Source organism: Microtus oregoni, unplaced genomic scaffold (assembly GCF_018167655.1).
Source record: "Microtus oregoni isolate MIOR12 unplaced genomic scaffold, Mior012 000047F_ref0000412, whole genome shotgun sequence".
Classification (NCBI taxonomy): Eukaryota; Metazoa; Chordata; class Mammalia; order Rodentia; family Cricetidae; genus Microtus; species Microtus oregoni.
Genome location: NW_024543221.1, coordinates 1,346,296 through 1,369,857, shown reverse-complemented (window position 1 = coordinate 1,369,857; position 23,562 = coordinate 1,346,296). Strand labels below are relative to the sequence as shown.

At 39.8% G+C, this 23,562-nt stretch overlaps 2 protein-coding genes across 7 annotated transcripts in view; one reads left to right on the top strand and one right to left on the bottom strand.

Moving 5' to 3' along the window:
* The window catches only part of Akt3 (AKT serine/threonine kinase 3), a 248,082-nt gene extending 225,589 nt beyond the window's left edge, over positions 1-22,493 (top strand). For all 4 annotated transcript variants that reach the window (XM_041635417.1, XM_041635418.1, XM_041635416.1 and 1 more), the window contains 2 exons: positions 11,795-11,897; positions 17,646-22,493. In XM_041635417.1, coding sequence (XP_041491351.1) covers positions 11,795-11,897; positions 17,646-17,731 — 189 coding nt within the window. In that variant the 3' untranslated portion in view covers positions 17,732-22,493. The remainder of the gene's footprint in view (positions 1-11,794; positions 11,898-17,645) is intronic.
* A 307-nt stretch (positions 22,494-22,800) lies between these two features.
* The window catches only part of Sdccag8 (SHH signaling and ciliogenesis regulator SDCCAG8), a 191,779-nt gene continuing 191,017 nt past the window's right edge, over positions 22,801-23,562 (bottom strand). For all 3 annotated transcript variants that reach the window (XM_041635410.1, XM_041635412.1, XM_041635411.1), the window contains one exon: positions 22,801-22,936. In XM_041635410.1, the coding sequence (XP_041491344.1) occupies positions 22,907-22,936 (30 nt within the window). In that variant the 3' untranslated portion in view covers positions 22,801-22,906. The remainder of the gene's footprint in view (positions 22,937-23,562) is intronic.

The following is a 23,562-nucleotide window of genomic DNA, read 5'->3' as shown; positions in this document are numbered from 1 at the left end:
TCCATTTAATTTGATGTTAGCTGTCGGCTTACTGTATATAGCTTTTATTATATTTAGGTATGACCCTTGTATCCCTAATCTCTCCAATACTTTTATCATAAAGGGATGTTGAATTTTGTCAAATGCTTTTTCAGCATCTAATGAAATGATCATATGTTTTTTTTTCTTTCAGTTTATTTATATGATGGATTACATTGATAGATTTTCGTATGTTGAACCAGCCCTGCATCTCTGGGATGAAGCCTACTTGATCATAATGTATAATTTTCCTAACGTGTTCTTGGAATTGATTTGCCAGTATTTTGTTGAGTATTTTTGCATCGATGTTCATTAGTGAGATTGGTCTATAATTTTCTTTCTTGGTTGAGTCTTTGTGCGGTTTTGGTATCAGCGTAACTGTAGCTTCATAAAAGGAATTTGGCAATGCCTCTTCTGTTTCTATATTTGAAATACATTAAGGAGTATAGGTATTAGGTCTTCTTGGAAGTTCTGGTAGAATTCCGCATTGAAACCATCTGGTCCTGGGCTTTTTTTGGTAGGGAGGTTTTTGATAACCTCTTCTAATTCTTCGCGACTAACAGGTCTATTTAGATTGTTCACCTGGTCCTGGTTTAACTTTGGTATATGGTATTTTTCTAAAAAAGTGTCCATTTCCTTTACATTTTCAAGTTTTGTGGCATATAGGCTTTTGTAGTAAGATCTAATGATTCTCTGAATTTCCTCTGTATCTGTGGTTATGTCCCCCTTTTCATTTCTGATCTTATTAATTTGCAAATTCTCTCTCTGCCGTTTGATTAGTTTGGATAGGGGTTTATCAATCTTGTTGATTTTCTCCAGGAACCAGCTTTTTGTTTCATTGATTCTTTATATTGTTTTCTGTGTTTCTATTTTGTTGATTTCAGCCCTCAGTTTGATTATTTCCAGTCTTCTACTCCTCCTAGGTATGTCTGCTTCTTTTTTTTCTAGAGCTTTCAGGTGGGCTGTTAAGTCTCCAATGTGAGCTTTCTCTGTTTTCTTTAAGTGGGCACTTAGTGCTATGAACTTTCCTCTTAGGACTGCTTTCATAGTGTCCCATAAGTTTAAGTATGTTGTTTCTTTATTTTCATTGCATTCCAGGAAGACTTTAATTTCTTCCTTAATCCAGGTATGGTTCAGTAGTTGACTGTTCAGTTTCCATGAATTTCTAGGCTTTCTGGGGGTAGCATTGTTGTTGAATTCTAACTTTAATCCATGGTGATCTGAAAAGACACAGGTGGTTACTAATATTTTTTTGTAACTGTGGAAGTTTGCTTTGTTACCTACTATGTAGTCGATTTTTGAGAAGGTTCCATGAGCTGCAGAGAAGAAGGTATATTCTTTCCTATTTGGGTGGAATGTTCTATAGATGTCTGTTAAGTCCATTTGATTCATTACCTCCATTAATTCTCTTATTTCTCTGTTAGGTTTCTGTCTGATTGACCTGTCCATTGGTGAGAGAGGAGTGTTGAAGTCTCCTACTATTAGTATGTGCGGTTTGATGGCTGCCTTGAGTTTTAGCAATGTTTCTTTTATGTACGTGGGTGCTTTTATATTAGGGGCATAGATGTTCAGGATTGAGACTTCATCCTGCTGAACTGTTCTTGTTATGAGTATAAAATGCCCCTCTCCACCTCTTCTGATTGATTTAAGTTTGAAGTCAACTTTGTTAGAGATTAGTATGGCCATACCTGCTTGTTTCTTAGATCCATTTGCTTGATGAGCCTTTTCCCAGCCCTTTACTCTGAGTAGGTGCCTGTCTTTGTGGTTGAGGTGTGTTTCTTGTAAACAGCAGAATGTTGGATCCTGTTTTCGTATCCAATCTCTTAGCCTGTGCCTTTTTATAGGTGAGTTGAGTCCATTGACATTAAGTGATATTAATGACCAGTGGTTGTTAACTCCGGTCATTTTTTTAGTCGTAGAGTTTATGTGTTTCCCTTCTTTGATTTGTGTTGGTGAAGGGTCTCTAGATGTCTGAGTTATTGTAGTCATTGTTGGACTCCTTGGTTAGTGATTTTCCTTCTATTACTTTCTGTAAGGCTGGATTTGTGGCTGCGTATTGTTTAAATTTGTTTTTATCCTGGAAATTTTTATTTTCTCCATTTATAGTGAACGAAAGCTTGGCTGGGTATAGTAATCTGGGCTTGCATCCATGGTCTCTCAGTTTCTGCAGTACATCTATCCAGGACCTTCTGGCTTTCATGGTTTCCATGGAGAAGTCAGGTGTAAGTCTGATAGGTTTACCTTTATAAGTAATTTGGCCTTTTTCCTTTGCAGCTCTTAATATTCTTTCCTTATTCTGTATGCTTTGTGTTTTGATAATTATATGGCGAGGGGATGTTTTTTTTTTTTTTTTGATCCAGCCTATTCGGTGTTCTGTATGCTTCTTGAACCTTCATAGGTATATCTTTCTTTAGGTTGGGAAAGTTTTCTTCTATAATTTTATTAAATATATTTTCTGGACCATTGAGCTGCACTTCTTCTCCTTCTTCTACTCCTATTATTCTTAGGTTTTGTCTTTTTATTGTGTCCCATATTTCCTGAATGTTTTGTGATGAGAGTTTGTTGGACTTGCTGTTTTCTTTGATCAGTGTGCTTATTTTCTCTATGGTATCTTCAGAATCTGAGATTCTTTCTTCTAACTCTTGTATTCTGTTGGTTATGCTTGTTTCTGTAGACTCTGTTTGTTTACTTAAATTTTCCATGTCCAGCCTGCCCTCTGTTTGTGTTTTCTTCTTTGCCTCCATTTCAGTTTTCAAGTCTTGAACTGTTTCCATTATTTGTTTGATTGTTTTTCCTTGGTTTTCTAGGGTATCATTCACTGATTTATTCAATTCTTCAAACTTTCTGTTATATTTTTTATCCATTTCTATAAGGGCGTTTTTTACATGCTGTTTAAGGGCGTCAATCACTTTCATGAAGTCAATCTTTTCTACTTCTTCTTGATTAAGGTGTTCATGTCCTCCCGTTGTGAGATCGCTGGTTTCTGGTGGCTTCATGTTTCTTTTCAGCTTGTTGGGCAAATTCTTGCCTTGGTGTCTGCCCATCTCTTCTTCCAAATGCTCCCTTATGGATCTTCTTTTACCGGATCAGGTCTCCTTACCTACCCAACGCTGGCTCTCCCCAACGTTGGCTCTCCTGGCGCCGAGAGATCAGGTCTCCTTGCTGGTTGGGCAACTAGCAAACAAAGCGCCTACCCTGCTTGGTGCAGGCAGGCCATAGAAACAAAGGAACTCCCGCCCACTTGGGTGCCCCGAGGATTCGGACAGGCTGGGCTGGGTGATGTTATGTGCCAAAAGAGGGCGGTGGGGCCGAAGTGGGGAGGGTTCTGGATGAAGCTGGGTGGGCTAGGAAGAAAGAGGCGGTATGCAGGGAGTAGAGGCCCTGCAGAGAGCCCAAGAAGGATAGGGGGCCAAGGAACCTCTGAGCTCCCCGTCCCAGGCTGGCGCCACGGGGCCAGAACCTCACCCCAAGGCTGGCTCTCCTGGCGCCGAGAGCTCTTGAGACATTAAAAGACCTGTTTTTCATTTTGAACTACATTTTCCTTTAGAAAATATTTTAAATATTTTATCTATATGGCATGTTGGAAAGATTAAAAGGAAGAACTAAGTATTAAGGGATGAGGAGAACCAAATGGCTGCTGTAATTATAGAAGTTTATTGAGTTATCTTTGAATCTGGATAATTTTGTTGTTTGATTTTTTTTTGTGTGACATTTTTTATAACAAAGTTTAAGAAAAAAAAAAACCTTTAAGCTATCAGGGATAGAGTAGGGAGGAGAAGAAGAAACACAGATTCGCCTTTCACTCTGTAGCATGCTTTCCCAAGATGCTCCTGTGGGTATGGGACACATGTTCTGTTAAGATGGCAGATGGTGCAGTTCATGTCGGCAGCATTCTTCCGTGTACTGGTACTATCAGTTACTGACAAGCAGTTGTTGAAATCTTCAGCCACAATTGTAAACATCTTTTTAATTTTGTGTTTCTTTTTGGTTTTGTTTATTTGTTAATTTTTTTTCAGTGATCTACTCAAACCCAGATCCTTCCGTGTGTGAGGCCAGTGCTCTGCCACAGAGCTGCACTCATAGTCCACTTTCTGTGTTCTGAATTTGCACTGTCAACTGTATATATGTTTAAATTTGCAAGTGGTATATCTTGATGAATTAATCCATGGGACTAGTTACTGTTTTTTCTCTTACTAAATATAAGGTTGTATGTGTGTGTGTAGTATGTTTCTTTCTCATCATTTTACTTTGATCTATTTAAATAATAAATAAGTAGATTCTGTTTTTGGTATGTAGTTTATTGTTTTTTGTTCTTACTGCATAACGTATGACTTAATGAAATGTAATATACAGCTATCTTCATATAATTCATTTATTGGTAGAGTTGTCTGGCTGATTTTAGCTTGTCTTTTTTGCCTTTCTTTTTGCCTACCTCTCTGTGATTTCTTTGGTATTTCTGGTTCCATTTTACCTCTGCCATAATCTTCCTAGCTATCTCAGTTGTTTTTGTTGGAGGGTGTGTCTAGACTCGGCAGTGTCTGTTTCCACTCAGTCTGCTTTCAGCTGTAACCACATCACATTCAGCAGCAGGCTTTTCCTCTTGTCACCATTTCTGTGCTGCCACTTTCCAAGGATTTTTTTCTTTCTTATGATAAACATCACAGCATATGATAATTACGATTGTTGCTTTATAGATAACAGTTCTGATATTTGCAGTGTTAGGGATTAGACCCAGGTTGCATAATTGCTAGCTAAGTTCTCCACCATAGGGCTACACCCACTAAACTCTCGGCAGTACTGCTTAAAAGTGGTTAAAAATGCTAGCAATTCATCATTTACTATAGGTCTCTGCATCTGTATGAGTTTTTCTTTAGCCTGCATTCTGAGGCTGTCTTTTGCTCTACACTTCAGTCATTGATCTTTCTTGGCTTTGATAACATTCATAGAAAGGAAAATTAAAGGAAATGTGATATTGAAATTAATGGAAATATAATATTTAAGAAAGGGAGAAGAACAATTTAAGGAAAGAAGAAGCAGTAGTAAGTGGCATGACTGACTGGAGAGACAAGGAGAGATGTGTTAGTGGAGAGATGCCTGAGCACATAGGACATCTTCGGAATAGTGCTATTCCTGTGCCTGGTGGGAGGAAATGGTATGCAGTACAGGAACTTTTTCTAGATTTCTTGGTATAGTAGCAGGGAGAGGGTCTAGAAAAGAATCCCATTAAAAGTCTGCCTCAGTGATTGTTTTAGTTGGGGTTTTATTGCTGTGATGAGACACTGTGACCACAGCAACTCTTACAAAGGAAACATTTAATTCGGCCCACCTCACAGTTTCAGAGGTTTAGTCCATTATCATCATGGCAGGAAGCATGGTAGCATCCAGGTAGACATGGTGTTGGAGAAGGAGCTGAGAGTTCTACTTCTGAATCCTAAGATGGTGGAAAGAGAATGTCACACTGTGCTAGGTTTGAGCATATGAGACCTCAAAGCCCATCTCCAGTGACACATTTCCTCCAACAAGCCACACCTACTCCAAGAAGGCCCTATCTCCTAATAGTGTCACTCTCCATGGGCTGAGCATCCAAACACATGAGTCTATGGGGGCCATTCCTGTTCACACCATCACAGTGATGTATATTAATTTTCAGGGGCCTCGGAAATTAAAATTGAGGCATCAAGGAAGGAAAAGGAATATGGATTCTATAGAAACTTAAAAGAAATAGGAACAGATTTTAGTCTAAAAGTATGAGAGGCAAGAGGAAAAGTGTTTTAATTCATTTAAAAAAAAAAACTTGTCTAAGGAACCAGCATTTGAGTTCGAACAGGAAAGAATGTAAACCTCTGGGAGTCAGGAGTATAGAGTTGAAGGATGGATTTCCTCTATAGGAAGAAAAGGATGACAGAGTGGTTGGGAAATGTGGCTTTGACATGGAGAATAAGAGTGTAGGCGAGTGGTACTAAGTACTGGGAAACATGCATGGTCTAGAATGGAGTTTGTTTTTAGAACACATTATTGCAACATATTTCAAGTTCATTGGTGAAATGTCATGCAAGTGTTGTAATGGAACTTTCTGAGTCAGACAGGGTATTCTAGTGTCCTGTTAGCATTTCTAGTTGAAGAGTTGGATGACATAAGGTGGTTATCCGGATGTTAGTGATTGTGATTGTGATTGGAACAGGAAACAAGAAGAGAGACACAGGTTTCTGAGTATTGTCAAGTTGCTGCTCTTATCACCTTCAAATGATGGCTTACTTTTTAAACTTTATCCAGAGAAAGATGCATTCCAAATACATACTAGACACTCTCATGGCTGAACGTCATAATTGCTGCCTTGTTTTGGTCATGAGGTATTTTACGTAAGATGTAAAAGAACATAGACAGCTGTCAAAACTAACATTAGTTTTTCCATATGATATAAATAGCATAACCTTTAAGAAATGCCTATGGATTGATTTTATATACATATATATGTTGTTTCTTATAAGAATCTCACTTAACCCAATCGAAGACCCAGATGTTAATCTACACACCTTCGAACACATGATTTTTGACAAAGAAGCAAAAAAATATCAAATGGAAAAAAGAAAGCGTATTTAAGAAATGGTGCCGGCATAACTGGATATCAACATGTAGAAGAATGAAAATGGACCCATATCTACCACCCTGCACAAAACTCAAGTCCAAATGGATCAAAGACTTCAACATAAAGCCAGCCACACTGAGCCTCATAGAAGAGAAAGTGGGAAGTACACTTGAACACATTGGCACAGGAGACCATTCCTAAATATAACCCCAGTAGCACAGACACTGAGAGAGACAATTAATAAATGGGACCTCCTGAAACTGAAAAGCTTCTGTAAAGCAAAGGACACGGTCAACAAGACAAAACAACAGCCTACAGAATGGGAAAAGATCGTCACTAGCCCCACATCAGGCAGACATCTGATCTCCAAAATACACAAAGAACTCAAGAAATTGGTCATCAAAAGAACAAATAATCCAATAAAAAAAAATGGAGTACAGACCTAAGCAGAGAACTCTCAACAGAGGAATCTAAAATGTCTGAAAGACACTTAAGGAAAAGTTCAACATCCTTAGTCATCAGAGAAATGCAAATCAAAACAACTCTGAGATTCTACCTTACACTTGTAAGAATGATCAAGATCAAAAACACTGATGACAACTTATGCTGGAGAGGTTGTGGGGTAAAGGGAACACTCCTGCATTGCTGGTGGGAGGGCAAGCTGGTACAACCCCTTTGGATATCAGTGTGGCGATTTCTCAGAAAATTAGGAAACAACCTTCCTCAAGACCCAGTAATACCATTTTTGAGTATATATCCAAAGGATGCTCAATCGTGCCACGAGGACATGTGCTCAACTATGTTCATAGCAGCATTGTTTGTCATAGCCAGAACCTAGAAACAACCTAAATGCCCCTCAACCAAAGAATGGAGTACTACACAGCAGAAAAAAATAACGGTATCTTGAATTTTCAGGCAAATGGATGGAGCTAGAAAACATCATTTTGAGTGAAGTAACCCAGACACAGAAAGACAATTATCACTCATAAGTGGTTTTTAAACATAAAGCCAAGAAAACCAGCCCAGAAATCACAATCCCAGAGAACCTAGACAACAGTGAGGACACTAAGAGAGACATACATAGATCTAATCTACATGGGTAGTAGAAAAATACAAAATCTCCTGAGTAAATTGGGAGCATGGGGACCTTGGGAGAGTGTTGAAGAGGAGGGGAGAGGCAGGGAGGGGAACAGAGAAAAATGCAGAGCTCAATAAAAATCAATTTAAACAAAAAAGCCTCTCACCTAAAGCCAGGAGGGGTAGTGCACACCTTTAATTCCAGTACTTGGGAGGCAGAGGCAGATGGATCTCTGTGAGTTCAAGGCCAGCCTGGTCTACAGAGCTAGTTCCAGGACAGGCTCCAAAGCTACACAGAGAAACCCTCTTTCAACCCCCCCCCCCAACAAAAAATCTCACCTACAACGAAATCTTGGGAAAAAATCATACTGAATAGACATGTTTAATGCCCAAGTGTCGGAACAGTCCAAACTGGAAGCAGTGTTTGGCTCTGAGTAGGTATCAGTCCAGAGCTATCGAGTGTGACAAGTGACATGTTTCAGGTGTAAATATCAGTAGTATAATCTTTAGTGAAACACACATTTTGTACCAGTTTACAGCATCTTTGTGTGAAGAATTACCTAAAATGCAAAGAAAACTGATAGAAGTACATTTATTTAACACAAACAGACTCATCATCTTTATTAATTAAAAAAATTCAGGTTTTGGTTTTATTTTCTCGATTGTCTTTTTTAAAGTTCATTGATTTCTGCTCTAAGTTTTGGTTTTCTTTCTTTGAATTCAACTTGCATACAATGCTTGGTATGGCTAAAACACCCACTTTTGTGGTTCTAGTTTATGACTTATGAATATTTATAGACCTTGACCTTGATATTTTTTTCATAGGATTGAGGTCATACATGTGAATGTCAATTAATATTATATGGTTACAGAAAAATGAGATATACTTATTTCAAATTTTTAGTTTATGTTTAAGAAGGAATTGGTATTATAGAGCTTTATGTATAGCATAGTTAAATAATACATGACATAAGTGGATTCATTTTATGTATACATATTCCATATTCTTGCTTTTTCCAGTACTTGTATACATACTTGTATAAACCATAAGGTGAGTTTTTAATTTTTCTAAAACAATCTTTTATTTTACATACCATTCCCAGTTCCCTCACCCTTCCTTCCTCTCCCCACCTTATCCCCACCCAACCCCCCCATCCACTCTAGGTTGGAGGGCCTTGGTCCTGCCTCAGTGTGATACAAAAATTTTTTAAGAGGAACAGGGATCAAATTAACCAGAATTTCTACATAAGATTAGCTACTATATCATATTGCTTTAAAGAGATAAAAATAGAGTAACAGATTTTGAACCTACGAGTGCTGCACATTTTTGTTACCTTTTGTTGTCTTTGTCTCAGTATTTTGATTTATATATACTAGCACATAATGATTGAGATTGCCATGGGTTCTAAGGCAGCTGTGACACTATAATCATGGTCTATCATAGAAAGAGCCAGGTACTACTCAATTTCTTAAGCACCACAGCCTTAAAATAGAAAACAGACAAACAAAAAAATTAAACATACAGGAACAAGGAAGTCACAAGATGCTAAGGGAAGTCTGAGGAGATTTACTTTGAAGATCTTAGTCCTATACTCATATAGTATTCCCAACCCAAGTGGAATTATGGACTGATATATTCTCATGAATTTAAGAAAATTGTCTTTCAAATGTATGCCTCTATTTATACTGTAAAGAAACATAAGTATTTAATTTTAGGAAAATAGTGAATGTTAGTGTATGATTTGATTGTTAGAAGAATACTCAATGTACTTGAGTGTATACAAGTAAACCTAGCTCTAAATATGCCTTTTCAGTCAACTGAATTTAATGCCTTGAATACATTATCTATTGTGATAACATAATAATCAAGACAATCAGCCCCCAAAAAGGCTTATTTGACTCACAGTTTTGAAAGTTTCCACATGTGACTTGCCGATCCTATTTCTGTTGGACTTATCAAGAGGCAGATGGCACATCATGGCGGGAAGTACAGGTGGAACAAGCTGCTTACTTATGGCACCAGTGAAAGAGAAATAAAAGGGAGAAACTGAGGCTCTGTGGTCACCTTCAAGAGCATATGTTCTAAGACAAAGCTAAGCCCATCTCTTAAAGTTGATTAAGTTTCTGACATCAAGGACTTTATCACATGGACTTTTCTAGATTCCTACTGTAGTAGCCCTAATCTTGATCCTGCTGTTTTGATCATTTACAACATTTTCTAAGAACACAGTAACTTTCAAAGAAAGATCTATTTGAAGTACAATGTATTTGTTGGGAAAATATATCAAGTTTATACTTTAATAATATGGTTGCTGTTTACTGAATTAGCACATAAAAGCTAACTAATTTGTAGCTAGGTGTTTCTGATTATTAGTGCTTATCATTTCTATAGGGGTTTACACTGGGGCAGCTGATACAAGAATATTTTGAAAGAGGAGCCTAGAGATATAGATAGATAACAAAGATGATATGATACTATTGGCTTAAGGCCAAACTAGAAAAGTTCATGCAGTAGTTGTGTGCTGGGGTTACTGTAGCAAAATGTCACAGACTAGGGCTTGTGGTTTGGTTTGGCTTGTTATTTGTTCTCATTTGTAAAGAAACGAGGTGGGGGGGAATTGTTGCAGGTCCCAGATCAAGGCTTACATTTGGTTCTTTTCCTCAGTTTGACATAACCTTCCTTAGTTCATGTATTTCCTTGAGTGTCCAAATTTCTTTTTTTTATAGACACGTAGGAGCAGGTTAAAGCCACTTTAATGCTGTTATCTCTTTGAAAGCTATCCTTACATACAGTCTTACTTCTTTCAGACAGGGTCTCCGTGTAGCCCAGAATGGCCTCAGGTTCACAGTCCTACCTCTGTCTCCTGGTTGGTGCTGTGCTATAGGTGTGTGCCACTAAATCTGCTTCACATTTTTGTTGTTTTGTTTGCAGACCCCATTTACCAACTTTAAAAAGCAGAATCTATGTAGAGAATAAACATTTTAATACATATTTGGTGGCAGTGAGAATGAGGACAACACACTTCTCTCAGTTCAACTGTTTTTCTTCAATATTTTAGCAAAACATGCTAATTTCTTTATCCTGTTTCTTTTTCCTATTCTTGTAAGAATTATATTTTGTTCTGATGAGACTCACAAAGTCTGGGGTTAAGCATCTTATTTTCAAAAGGAGATGCATATGTCTCTCTTGCCCTTTGGGGTCAGAGTTCTGACAAGTGAGAATCCTGTCACCTTGCTCCCCTCCAGCCAGTACAGATTAACATGGATCAGCCATCTGAGGCTTCCTTCTCACCCTCTTCTTGCTTTGAGACCCACTAAAGTCAGTCCAGCTCTGTTAGTGCTAGCATACTTACTTCAGACTACTTCGGGACACAGCCCTTGTGAGGGAATAAAAGCTTGGATGCAGTTTTTCATGAATTTCAGAGGCTGCTAAGAATTCTGATTCTATGGCAAAGGTAGGCATTAATGCCTGTTCCAAGAAAGCAGAATTCTTTACAAATTATAAAGGTGGAGTGTTGCCTGTGCCTTACAGAACAGCTGTGTTGCGTTGACTTTTGCTGATATGTTGGTTTGTTGGTTTTCAAACAGGGTCTCACTATGTAGCCAAACTACATACATGTGATCCTCCTGCCTTAGCCTTCTGAATCTTGAGACCACAGGCGTGCATCACCACTCCTAGATCAGTTATATTTTTAATATTAACCTGTTAAGTCAGTTACTAGGAAAGAAAGAAAGGATAGCAGGCAAGATTGCATTCTCGCTGCCCCAGGAAGAACCGCCATCTCACCTGGTTGCCAACTTCTTTACTATAGCCCCTCTAAGCCTGTTATCAGTGAATAATTATAACAGACTATACAGTGTTCTCATCTCAGCATGGTTCATGAGTTCCCCATTCTTCTGTTTCTCATAATCAGTTGTTGATGGAGTAGCCAAGATCTTACTATGCTCTATTTAGACTATTGACAGAGGGAGGCAAGCACCTTGTCTACCTTACAGTGTGATTCCGCCTTCTAGTCTTTGTCACCATTCGTTTCATTGTTTGCTCTCTAATTATATCCTAAAAGTAAGGTTTCCTTAATTAAAATACATTGACAGTATTCTTTTTTCTTATAGCTTGTACCTCCTTTTAAGCCTCAAGTAACATCTGAGACAGATACAAGATATTTTGATGAAGAATTTACAGCTCAAACTATTACAATAACACCACCTGAAAAATGTAAGTAAATTTATTACACAGTTGATAGCTTTCTAAAATAATTGTAAACAGTCTTTTTCAGAATCATTTGCTACTTTAAAGATTAAATCAAACTGTGACTTTTATTACATTTCTGTTGAGAATTTGGAGCTCCCTGTGAGGGAATAGCAGAGCAGCAGGAACATGAACAGCCCTGGGTGGAGAGTTAGAGGCTGAAATACAGACATCGCCTTCCTTGCTGCTGTCTTAGCCGTGTTCTGCGGACTGTCGGGAGCATTCCCTAGTCCAGACCTTGTTTCCTCCATCATATCGTCAGAATTCATGCTTTTGCCTCCTCCTTACTTAGTCGTTTGAACTTGTTACTTTTAAAACTAGGTTTTCCTTAAACAGTAGTATCTTTCAACACAGTTTAGTTTGTTATTTTCATGCACATACTTTAAATTAAAAATGGATTAGGCTGTGTGTTCATATACCATTTCATGTTGTTCCATATACATTAAAATATGCTCTGTACTCTTATGAAATGCTATAAATAAGTAGATTTTGATGAAGAACAAGGATAGGGTAGAGTTTTAAGGTCATGTTTGGAAAGCTAAAAGTATCCCAGGCATTCATATGTAGCATCTTTTAGCATTTCTTCCTTACTTTTTCTTTGTTTGAACATTTTTCTCTGTTGTTGATTGTTACTGCTCAGTTACACTGAATGTCTGTGAGACAGAAAAAGAAGACGAAATACTATTCCCATAGTGGTCACAGTTGACTAATGTTATTGTTGAAGCACAAACTAGGACTCATCTGGGTTCCATGGCTCTGTACCCAGGAGAGTATATGTCCTGAGGGGAAATGTCTGTGTGGACATATGTGCACTTCTGGTCCTTTGTGCCTTTAGATTCACCAACAAGTGTTTAACTTTTTGTAAGTGAAGACTTTGGAGCCCAGTGTCACACACAGCTAGGAGCAGGGCTCACAGCTCAGTTGGGATACCAGCAAAGTGCTTAAGATGCCCACGTGCTAAAATGAGTTACATGTGCTATTGGTAGGCTTTTAGCATCACTAAGAAGTTGGAGAGTGTTCAAAAATGCCTTGGAGTTGCAGGGAATTAGTTAAGAGTTATCTGAGTAGAAGTTATGGGCATAGGCCTTGGCCTCTGGTTCCAGCATAGGATGCAGCAATACAGTTGTTCAAAATGCTGGGAAGCACCAGTGAGTGGCTGAACACACCGAGAAAATGCCTACCCTGAGTTCTTTCTGGGCTCTGCCATTTGAATCTAAGGCTAGTTATTTGCAGACCATCATTCCCCAGGGTAAAGCTCTAAGCTGGGTTCCTTTTACAGTATACATCCTTATTCTCACCCAGAGAGTCACCGTTGATGTACTAGTCTATGGAGTAGCGTAGTCTTAACAAGCTCCTTTCTACTGGAATGCTTCTGTGTAGATTATGATGCCTTTATTTGCTATTTTTTTGTTAGTTTGTTTTCTGTTTTTGTCAGTGTAACATAATATTACTGAGAGAAAGGATCTTGTGACTTAGCAGCTATTTGTCCCAGGTCCCAGCATAGATGCCTGGCCCAGCATAGATACTTGATAAATATTTATTAAACAAGTGAACATAAACCTTGACTGGGACAGGGAAAGTTAGGGTAAAGAATATTCCCTGCTCTCAGCACAGTGCAGTTGCCTTTAAATATCTGGGCTACCTTTCCTCCCAGTTGACATCCATAGTCTACACTGGGATAGGAAGATATTGGTGTCTTACTGAAAGTATGTTGGAGGGAATCTCACAAGCCTAGCTAGGTCTGGATCTCAAAGGATCCTGATGCCTCAACCTTCCAAATAACGTGCCTGGGCCTTAACAGCACGCTTGACTCATGACCTGTCCCTGTTCTCAGTCTCAGCCTTATCAAGATGGTTCTTTTCTTAAAAAAGTTTTGTCATTTGAGGAGTCTTTTTAAGTGTGTGAATTTAAATATGTGAATTTGAAAAAATATAAATAGGGCATGGAAAGGAAGAGTTACGAGTAGATAGTTCACTTCATAAAGTTAAAAGTAAAAGCCCAGTTTTAGAAGATAGGAAATGTGAAAGCATAGACTAAAGCTCGGGAGCTTACTTCACGCCTTGTCTGAGACAAGATGCCTCAACTGCCTGATGAATAAGCCCAGGGATTTTGGGATAATCTCTAGAGCCTGTGTTTCTCTGGAGTGTGCCTGGCAAACCAGCTCTTAAAGGCTCTAGATGACTCCAAGCTTGAATGGCCTGATTAACTGGTCCTTATGATCTTCATGAAAAGTCCAATATAATAAATTCCTAAGTGGAATGAGCATGAAGAAATATAAGACTAAAAGCCAGTAGCTGTAAAAACAGTTTAAAACTCTGGACAGTCTCAACCAAGTGAAATTAGAAGCTATTAAAGATACTCTTGTGGTTAGTCAGTCACTGTTTCATGAATAATTTGGCTCAGGAGTCAAGGACCAGGACATCTTGACTCCTCCTGTTTTCATGTTTATAACCCTTAACTCATGGTAGCTGTCCTGATGAGAATTTGTATGTTTATTTCTCAGTTCCTAAAACCTCTGAAATGTTGGAGAGAAAATGCTTTATATGCTCTGCTTCTAGAATTTAACTTTAACCTCTTTCCTCACCTCCATTCATCAATGGTCCATGCAAGGGTAGACCATTTTGCATAAGCCTCCTCAGTATCTTTGAAGGGTGATGAGTTCCTTTCTAGAGTGTTGAGACTGTACAGAAAGCCCTTAGGTTAGCATAATTCCCAAGGTGGGAACCTGACTTGTGTGGGCATGGGAAGTAGAGTCTGGCTTTGCTCTGCTGCTGTACAGTGCAGCAGCCAGTGTGGTCCATGCCTGTCAGGGTCTGCCCTAGACTAGGAATAGGGAAGCTATGTGGCTTGGCCTCCTCTCACCTCATTCATGATCTCTAGGCTGGAAAGGCAAGTGAGAGGATGGCCAAGCCTCTCGCTGTCCCAGCTTCCTGTTGGAGGGGAGGGGTCCCAGTGGCTATTAACTGAAGTTCTTGGTTCTAAGTGCCAAGGCAAGGGCTTTAACTTTGGCAGTCCATAAATTGTAGCTGTCCATTATGGGAAAAGAAAGGGGGCAATAAAGCATTAGTACACATAGAGTGGGTTTCTTTCTTTCTTCCTTCCTTCCTTCCTTCCTTCCTTCCTTTCTTTCTTTCTTTTTTGGTTCAGAAGTCTACAGAAATGCCATTTGTTAGCAGTTGTCTTACTACTTGCCACCTTGGTTTTATAAATCAAAAAAAAATTAATTATTTTTTAAGAATAAATCATCAGTTAAGAAAGACAGCAAAATGTTCCATTTTCTACAAACAGCTGCAGCAATGTGCCAGATTGTCCTAACTGGTGTTAATTAATCGAACAGATTTTAGAATGTGTTGTCTTTCATTACATCCATCAATGGTCCTATGCTTTCCTCTCACAGAAAAGGAAAATGTCTTTGAGAGAGATCTGGTCACTGTTACTACTGTCTAATTACACTTCGTTAAATGTTCTGAGAAAAGCAGGTGCCTGAGGCTGTGTAGGTGCAGTCTGAGGCACTACATTTCAGTGTAGTGTATGTCCTCCAGCCTAGGAACAGGTTCACATCCATTGACTAGGTGCCCAGGGAACTGCTGCCATCCTATCTCAGCCGGACATGGTCAAAGAACTATGCTCACTGTGACCAACCCGATGGAGCAAACAAGAGCTGGAGTAGGTCGCTTTAAGTGTTGGGGCCTCACAGCCAGACTGTGAATTCAGATTTGTGCCTATTCAGAATTGCTGTGTGTATTATTGAAGTTACAATGGAGGCTGTCTTAATTCTCTGGGGATATCCAACAGTATTCCCTCCCTCTCCAAGCAAAACCATTGCCATGCAAAGCCCTTGTGGGTTTAGGACAAGGTCTAGTTACAGCCAGGAGCCAGGGCAGCCCCTGTCATCTGGAGTAGACGAGCACATAGCTTTTAGTGGGAATGGTTTCTCAGACATGCTTCGCACATGTCAGGTTAGAGCATTATGACTTCAGCTCACTTTTTTGTAGAGATTGTATGCTGTCTGACTCAACAGTGGATACCACCAACCCTTTTCAGCTTTTAAACAGCTAAAAAATTTGATCTAGAAAATGCATGTGATTGGCTTGTTTCTGAACCCATAATTTTTATGGAGGCAGAGGGTTACCTCTACCTTAGTACTACCTAGGATTGCTGCCCAGCCACTGGCAAGGCAGTGGTCTGTTTGTAGAGGGGAATTTGTATAAAGTCCTATGCAAACTATATGCGGTATGTTTCTATCTACTGCAGCAATGGTTTACGGTACATTTTAGCTGAAAAATTTAGGTTAATGCTAATTCAGTTTTACTTCTGAGGTCCCTGTGCATTAACAAGAGACAAGGAAAAAAAAAAAACAAAGAAACAAAACAAAAATGTTGATTTTTTTTTTTTCAGATGAAAGCAAAGCCTCTTATGGGGTACAGTACAGCCTCTGCTTCTGCTGTTATTACATGAAATCAGTGCTCCCTAGGGAGGCTGGGAAACAAAACAAATGGAAATAGTCCTTTTTAATAGATTTTAGGAAACAGAAATATTTTGCTTGCAAAAAAAAAAAAAAAAGGTTATAAGGTTGGAGAGAGATGATGTCCCCGTAATTAAGAGCACTTTCTGCTCTTACAGGGGATCTGGGTTCAGTTTCTAACCCTAAATTGGGGCCTCACAACCTATGATTCCAGTGCTTAACCTTTTGGTTTTTTTTGTAACCCATCATGACTGGACTTTCTTATGTAAATCAGATGGAAGCATTTTATCAATGAAGATTTCCTCCTCCCAAATGACTCACAAGAAACAACCAGCATACAGCAGCATGTGGGGGATCTGATACTTTCAGACTGAGGAAGCTTGCACTCATGTGTTTCACATAAGCGCATGTGTGCTCTCTCTCCCCCACACCCACCCACACACAATAAAAATAAAAAACAAATATTTGTTAAAGGGTTATACTGACTTGTTCATCTGGATTTCAGGTGGACTCGTGTGCAGTGGACATTGGAGATGAGCAGGAGTGGCTTAGATGGAGCCCTCTAGGCTTGGGCTCACCCCAGGGAAGAGCTTGTGACTCGGTTCTGATCACAGAACATTTAGGGAGGAAGAGGCATGGTCCTTCCTAGCCCTTTACATACAGAAAATAGAGATGAAGAGAGGGCAGGTTCATACATGCTACCTTTCCCCCACGTCTTGAAAATCCCTCCATTTTCCTGATGAACCAGGACTTGAAAGCTGCCCTTTGTTTTCCACCTTTTATCTTGTTCTCTTTATTATAGTTTAAAGTTTTATCAGGAAAATTGAGTATAGTGAGTTAATTGATGGTGGATATTAACTAATGTTACTTAAGAAGATTAGTTTGCAGTCTTACTGTAAGGTCACCAGGAAGAAAAAAAAATACAAGCACTTTGAAGACCCAGTGGATTGTGTAGAATTTAATGACCTAAACTTAGAACTTAATATATTCCTGAAAAGCATGAGTCTTGAAAGAATTCTGTTTTTTTAGTAACATTTTTTCCTGTTAGTATTGAATCTTGATATTTTGATGTTTTAAAAGCAGTTTTATAGTAGTTTTTCTTTGTGGATCATATACATTTAGAAATAGTAGTTTTCCTTTAAAAATAAGGAGATTTTATGGAGATGTTTATCAATCTTATTGTCTGTATAATGTATAATATAGAGCTAATACTGCAAACATAAGTGACAATAGCTGTTTGCTGCCCACAGATGATGAAGATGGCATGGAGTGCATGGACAACGAGCGGCGGCCACATTTCCCTCAGTTTTCCTACTCTGCAAGTGGACGAGAATAAGTCTCTTTCATTCTCTTCTACACTGTCATCTTAGATTTTTGTCACTGAGAATGATTACTGGACATCTCCACCAGTCCTCGCTCTTACAGATAGCAGGGGCACTTCTGACATCCCTGACCAGCCAAGGGTCTTCACCTTCACCACCTTTCACCCACATGAAAACATATACACAGACACTCCAGTTTTTGTTTTTGCATGAAATTGTATCTCAGTCTAAGGTCTCATGCTGTTGCTGCTACTGTCTTACTATTACAGCAGTTTTCAGAAGTAATTTTACAATCTCTGGGGTCACAAGCCCCTCGTTCATTTGTGATCAATTGTCATCTTCTTTCAGTTTTTGTTTTCCCCTAGCAGTGAAGGCTGAATGAGATACACTGATTCTAGGTACATTTTTAACTTTCTAGAAGATACATCAAGAACTAATTAGATTAAGAAGATGTAGTTTATATTTCTGAACAAGCAATTGTTGAAGGGTGGTGGTGTGCATATGTAAGGGTATAGCAACGCATGTCTGACCAGTGCATAAAGCGCGTATTGCTGATATTTGGCTGGAAATCCTTAGGAAGCATTGAGAGGACTGAAGGGCTGATGAGATACACATGGTTTTTAATTCCTGCTGGATATTGTGGAGGAAGCCCAGGGTCGCCCATGGACACCCAGACTTCATGGGCAAATGGACGTTGTTCCACCAAGTACTGAAGGTGCAGAGTCACCTAGACGGTCTTAGGATCTACATTGTACCAGAGAGTATTTTGCCCCTGGGCTTGACAACCTTTTTCCCTTCTTGATATTTATCACCTCTGATGGCTGAAGAATGTAGACAGTATAATGATCCTGCTGTCGCCAAAATCTATACACCAAGGTGAACAGGTGTTTGCCTTACCAGTTTTGAAGTTTTACTTTCAGTTATAGGTGAATTAGCTTTTTCTCAGATGTTAAAATTCTGAATGTCCTTTAATGATTTTGTTTATATTATAGTAGTATTTATTTTTTAGTGATAAGAAGTGTATTGTCATGTTAGCAGACGCAGCTCCAACTCACAGGACATTGACTGCGGTTTCTTTTGAACCATGTGCAAGGAATGTACACACCCATTAGAATCATGCACTTTTTCTCCTTTGTACAAAAAATTGGTAAGGCTCTGGAATGAATATCTGTTGGTTAGAATCTGGCTTTGGGAGCAGAGATGCAGTAATTAACCCCTTGGTGCCGAAATGAGAAAAGGCCCAACTACCCAGTGCCAAGGGGTTGGTTGGTGGAGCAAATGGATGTTGATGGTTGTTCATTCGAGTGGATGTGTGAGTATGGCCTGGCATAAAGTCATGGAGAAAGCTGAGACCCAAATGATGATAAGAGATAAACTTGACTTGGCAAAATGAACACATCACAAATATTTACACAGTAGGAAGCAAAGGATAAGAAGCTGGTGTGTTTATTCTTATCAAGGTACATTCATTACTGAATCAAGCCATCAGGGAAATCAACAAAACAGAACACCTCTAGCTTTTCCTTTTCTGTACATACTCATGTCTCCCAGTCCCAGACATTTCTCACTGAGAGGGGACATGTATGCAAACCTCATCTTTCTCCTTCATTAATGATGATCTTCAGATTAAACCCTTTGGTGCTAGGAGCTGACATTTTCCAAAGCAGACTATGAAGTCCAAGGATCAAAGCCTTTCTTGCAGCAAGCAGGAGGGCATCTACTCCAAGGAGTGATCATGGAGATGTATTCTAGTTCCTAACTGACAGCTCCCAAATGGAAGACTACAGCGTGACACAGTATTGTTACTGCATTGTCTTTTTGAGTAGAAAGTCATGTTCTCATTGCAGAGGTCTTAGCATCAGGCTTAGACTTGGGGAAGCAGAGCCGCTGCTGGCAGTGGCTGGCCACTGTGACTGCTGGGGTTTAAAGGGCATTTACTAAGGCAGCTAAGATGGATTCAGACATAGATTTTGTCCTAATTTTTTCATGTTTCTACCTGAGTGAGTTTATCCTTAGTATGGAGTAGGAAGTTAAAGTAAACAGATGTTCATTCTTGCATCTGTAGTCTTCTTTTTTCCTACTTAGAATTATGTTGACTCTTTACACTGACAGGAAAGTAGATTAGATGGTATGTCCTTTAAGTTTTCTTGCATCCATTCTGTAAGAAAGCAATGTGAGAGGAAGAAAAGCAAGCTGAGCCTGGCTGATGTTGAGAGCACTTATCCCTCAGAGGGGGCAGACACTGTACACTAAGCACACAGCTTCTTTTGTTGTGTCTCTCCTCCCCAAGTCTTAAGGTTACTTCATGACCTTGGCCAAGGCTGCTTTCTAAAGATTAATGAGGGGGCACTAGCACTGACAATGCCTCAGGCTGGCCCCTCCTCACACCTGGCCTTTGGTCCCCATCCATTTGAGGGCTTTCTCTTCCCATCCCAGGCTCCCTGAGTCACAGCAGGCGTGTTCTTGGCTTTGATTTTGAGAATTTTTCCCTTGCAACCCCAGATGTCAGTTAAATGGCAGAAGTAGAACAGAAGAGAGAGATTTGGGGAAGAGATTCCTATATCTAAGCTTAGGGTTTAGACAACTGGAATGGTTTGAAACCTGGAATCATTATGTCTGGATGCAGTTCTGGCCTTGTGATTCCAGCTTGCCCGCTTGTCATCATGTAGGGCTGTTTAGAGGACACTGACACTTCTGCTTCGATTGCTTGCAGGGTTGCTCACAGCTTTGCTCTCTACACTAACGACACAGCATTATTCCAGTATTGTTTCCATTCCCGTACCCGACCTCGAGCTTCTTAAAGGTGACTGTTCTCACAGGGGCCACATGCTTCTCCTTTCCTCACTAACTGCAGGGTCTCTACCACACCTCAGTGTACACACTTTGCTGCTACTGTCTGTACTGTCTACATCACAGTTCCCTAAGCTTGCTCCTGGTAGTGCATTACAGGCAAGCATGAAATGTAAAGTATTTATTTAAATAAAAAGAAAACCTCTGAATTGGTCATCGAGTCACCTCCCTGGAGATTTGTAGTTTGTAACATATTTTGACTTTCTAGTTTTTCTGCTAGATCCATGCAAGATCTGGTCATCTGATTAAGGGTTTGGAACAGACACAGATATGAACATAGATGCTGTATCATTATCATTGCTGGTCACACTACAGACATTCGTTTCCTTACATATATGACCCTTAGGATATGAAATAACTACAAAAAATGGCTTTGTACACTCTCCACCCTTAGACTCTCACAGGCAGTTGGTAGGGACACACATTACTTCTTCATGCAGACAGCTTAAATAAAGCCTGTGTCAATCTGCTGCTTCTCTGCTTGTTGTTGTTGGATGTGGCTCTGTAATTTCAGAAAACTAAATTTTGTTCTTTTCTGGAAAAACATTATTATAGCCCCAGCTGGTATTAACCAGCCCTGTATGAAGGAGTGACAGATAGGTAAATTCATCTTAGAAACACATGGGGTTGTTTTTATGTAAGTAGGAATGCCAAGAGCATGCTCGTGTGAAGTAATGGTGGGATAGGAGTGGAGTCACTGGCCACGAGGCACCAGAGACCCTAAAGGTCCTAGTAAGAAACGGTGTGGACTCAGAATCCTCAAGGAAGGTAGCTCATCACTAATGTCTTCCTGATAACATACTGCCCCACACACTTCCTTCGCAGTGTATCTTTAACCCTTATGGCAGTTTATGCCTTAGACGTAAGCAATTGTTGGCTAGAATGTCTGGATTCCGCTGGAACATTCTGGATGGGGCATATTTCTCATTTTACCTCATAAGCTACAACTGTAGAACTTGGCTTTGCTCTTGGGATTTCAGCAGAGAGAGGCATGACTTTGACCAGTTTGTCAGACATACATGTGTATTTCTCAGCCAAATTTGGGGACATTCTTCATGTGCTGTCCTCAAAATCAACTGGGGTTGACACATCCAGGAGGCTGAAATAAAGTGACCTCTATTACTCTTTAAAGGTGCTATTTTTAGAATATTGTATAATTTATTCATGGTATACATAAACTAGAAGGACAGTTAAAATACGTGACAGCTTTATGTCCAGCACAGCTGATGAACTCAGAAACTTGTGACTCAATAGAAGCTCTGTTTGCGGCTTGCACCTTTGATGCCCCAGAGATGAGGACGGCCTGTGCATTGTCATGGCACCACCTCCTTGGCCTATGCCGCCGCACGATGGTGAGGGGCGGGCTGAGCATGTACAAACCACACTTCTGCTGACAGCCCTGGGCTGCTGGCTAGGAAAGGAGATGACGTAGGTTTGTCCCACAAGCAGCCGTGCCCTAGTGTTTCATCCCACTCAGACACCACGATCATCTCAGCAGCCACAATTTCTCTCTCTCTCTCTCTCTTTTTTTTTTTCTTTTTTTGGTGGTGCTGGGGAAGGAACCCAGGGCCTCACACAAATTGGGCAAGTGTTCTGCCACTGAGCTACACCCCAGACCTTCCAGTGTCCGTTTGTATTCTTTTAAAGCATTTGAGGGCTTGACTGTATAGTAGAAATACTATTTTAGACTAAAAATATGATCTGTGTACAGATATTTGATATACTGTTAAGTAAATTTTCTAATTTCACATACATTTGTTTTTAGGCTCCTCTCAAATAACTGCTATTGAAGACTAAAATCTGACACCATCGAGCCAAAGATGCCTTTTTTGGGGGGAGGGGGAGGGGGCTGTTTATGTTGTTCAGCGTGTTTCCTGAGTGCACAGTTGGATGGGGAATACCGGATGCTGGCTACAGGTGTGCATAATCTTCATATCACACAGGGAGAATGGGGTGGCAGCAGGAGAGGTGGTCTTCAGTACACTTTGGCTGACTTACAACCTGTGCCTTTGGTGTCTGTCACTGCTACAAGATGAAAAGGAAACAGAACAACTCAAGTCTTTAAGAGAGGTCATTTTATTAATCCCGTGCATACTCTAGAGTAGACAGTGACTTGAAGTTGTTTTGAGCACACACTCCAACTAGCCCGAGCCAGTTCATGCTGAAGCACTCCCCGTCTGTAGCACAGGGACAGAACCATGGCATGAGGACCAGCCCCCCTGCAGTCCCAGGTGGTGTCTCCCCGGGGAGGTTTTGGTGCACTGTGGCACATTAAGTACAAATCAGATGAATGTACATATCTCTTTGTAAATCATTTATTTCACTCTGTTTCATCCAGGTCAGCAATCAGATTGTGGCATGCTGGGTAACTGGAAAAAATGATAATAAAAAGTAAGTTTAAATAGATCATGGGTATTTGTTTTCTCATTTGCTAGTTTGGTCAGCTGTTATTGCTGAAGTTTTGGAGAAAAGGTTCTTGTTGCTAAAATGTGGAAATCATATGTAGCCAACTGTATTGAAAATTTGTGCCTTACTCCTTGCCACTGAAGACTAAAGAAAGCCCTTTTTGTTTTTAAGTATCAGGCTGTGTACCTCTAATGCTTTTCTTCTGAAAGCAGCCAGTACTCCAGGCCTGTTTATACCTTTACCTAAGAAGAGTTGACATTATGACAATGTGTCCAACTATTTGTTAGAAACAGATCTGACATTACAGTGGGCTTTAAAGTAGGGGAAAATTAGAATGTCAGTCAGTCTATTTGGACTAACACAAAGGAGCCTCTGTTACCTGCAGCTTCTTGTAACATATATAAATGCTTTTTTACATATTGGCACCCCACCCACATGTTGGAAGGTGTGACCCATGATACTTATGAGGTCTCATTTCTAAGATTTTGCACTTTCTGGTATGGGTAGAGCCAAGGGTTGGGAAAGTGCTGAACACCATTCCCGATGACTATTCTGACTTTGCACACAAGTTCATGCTATGCTAAGTATA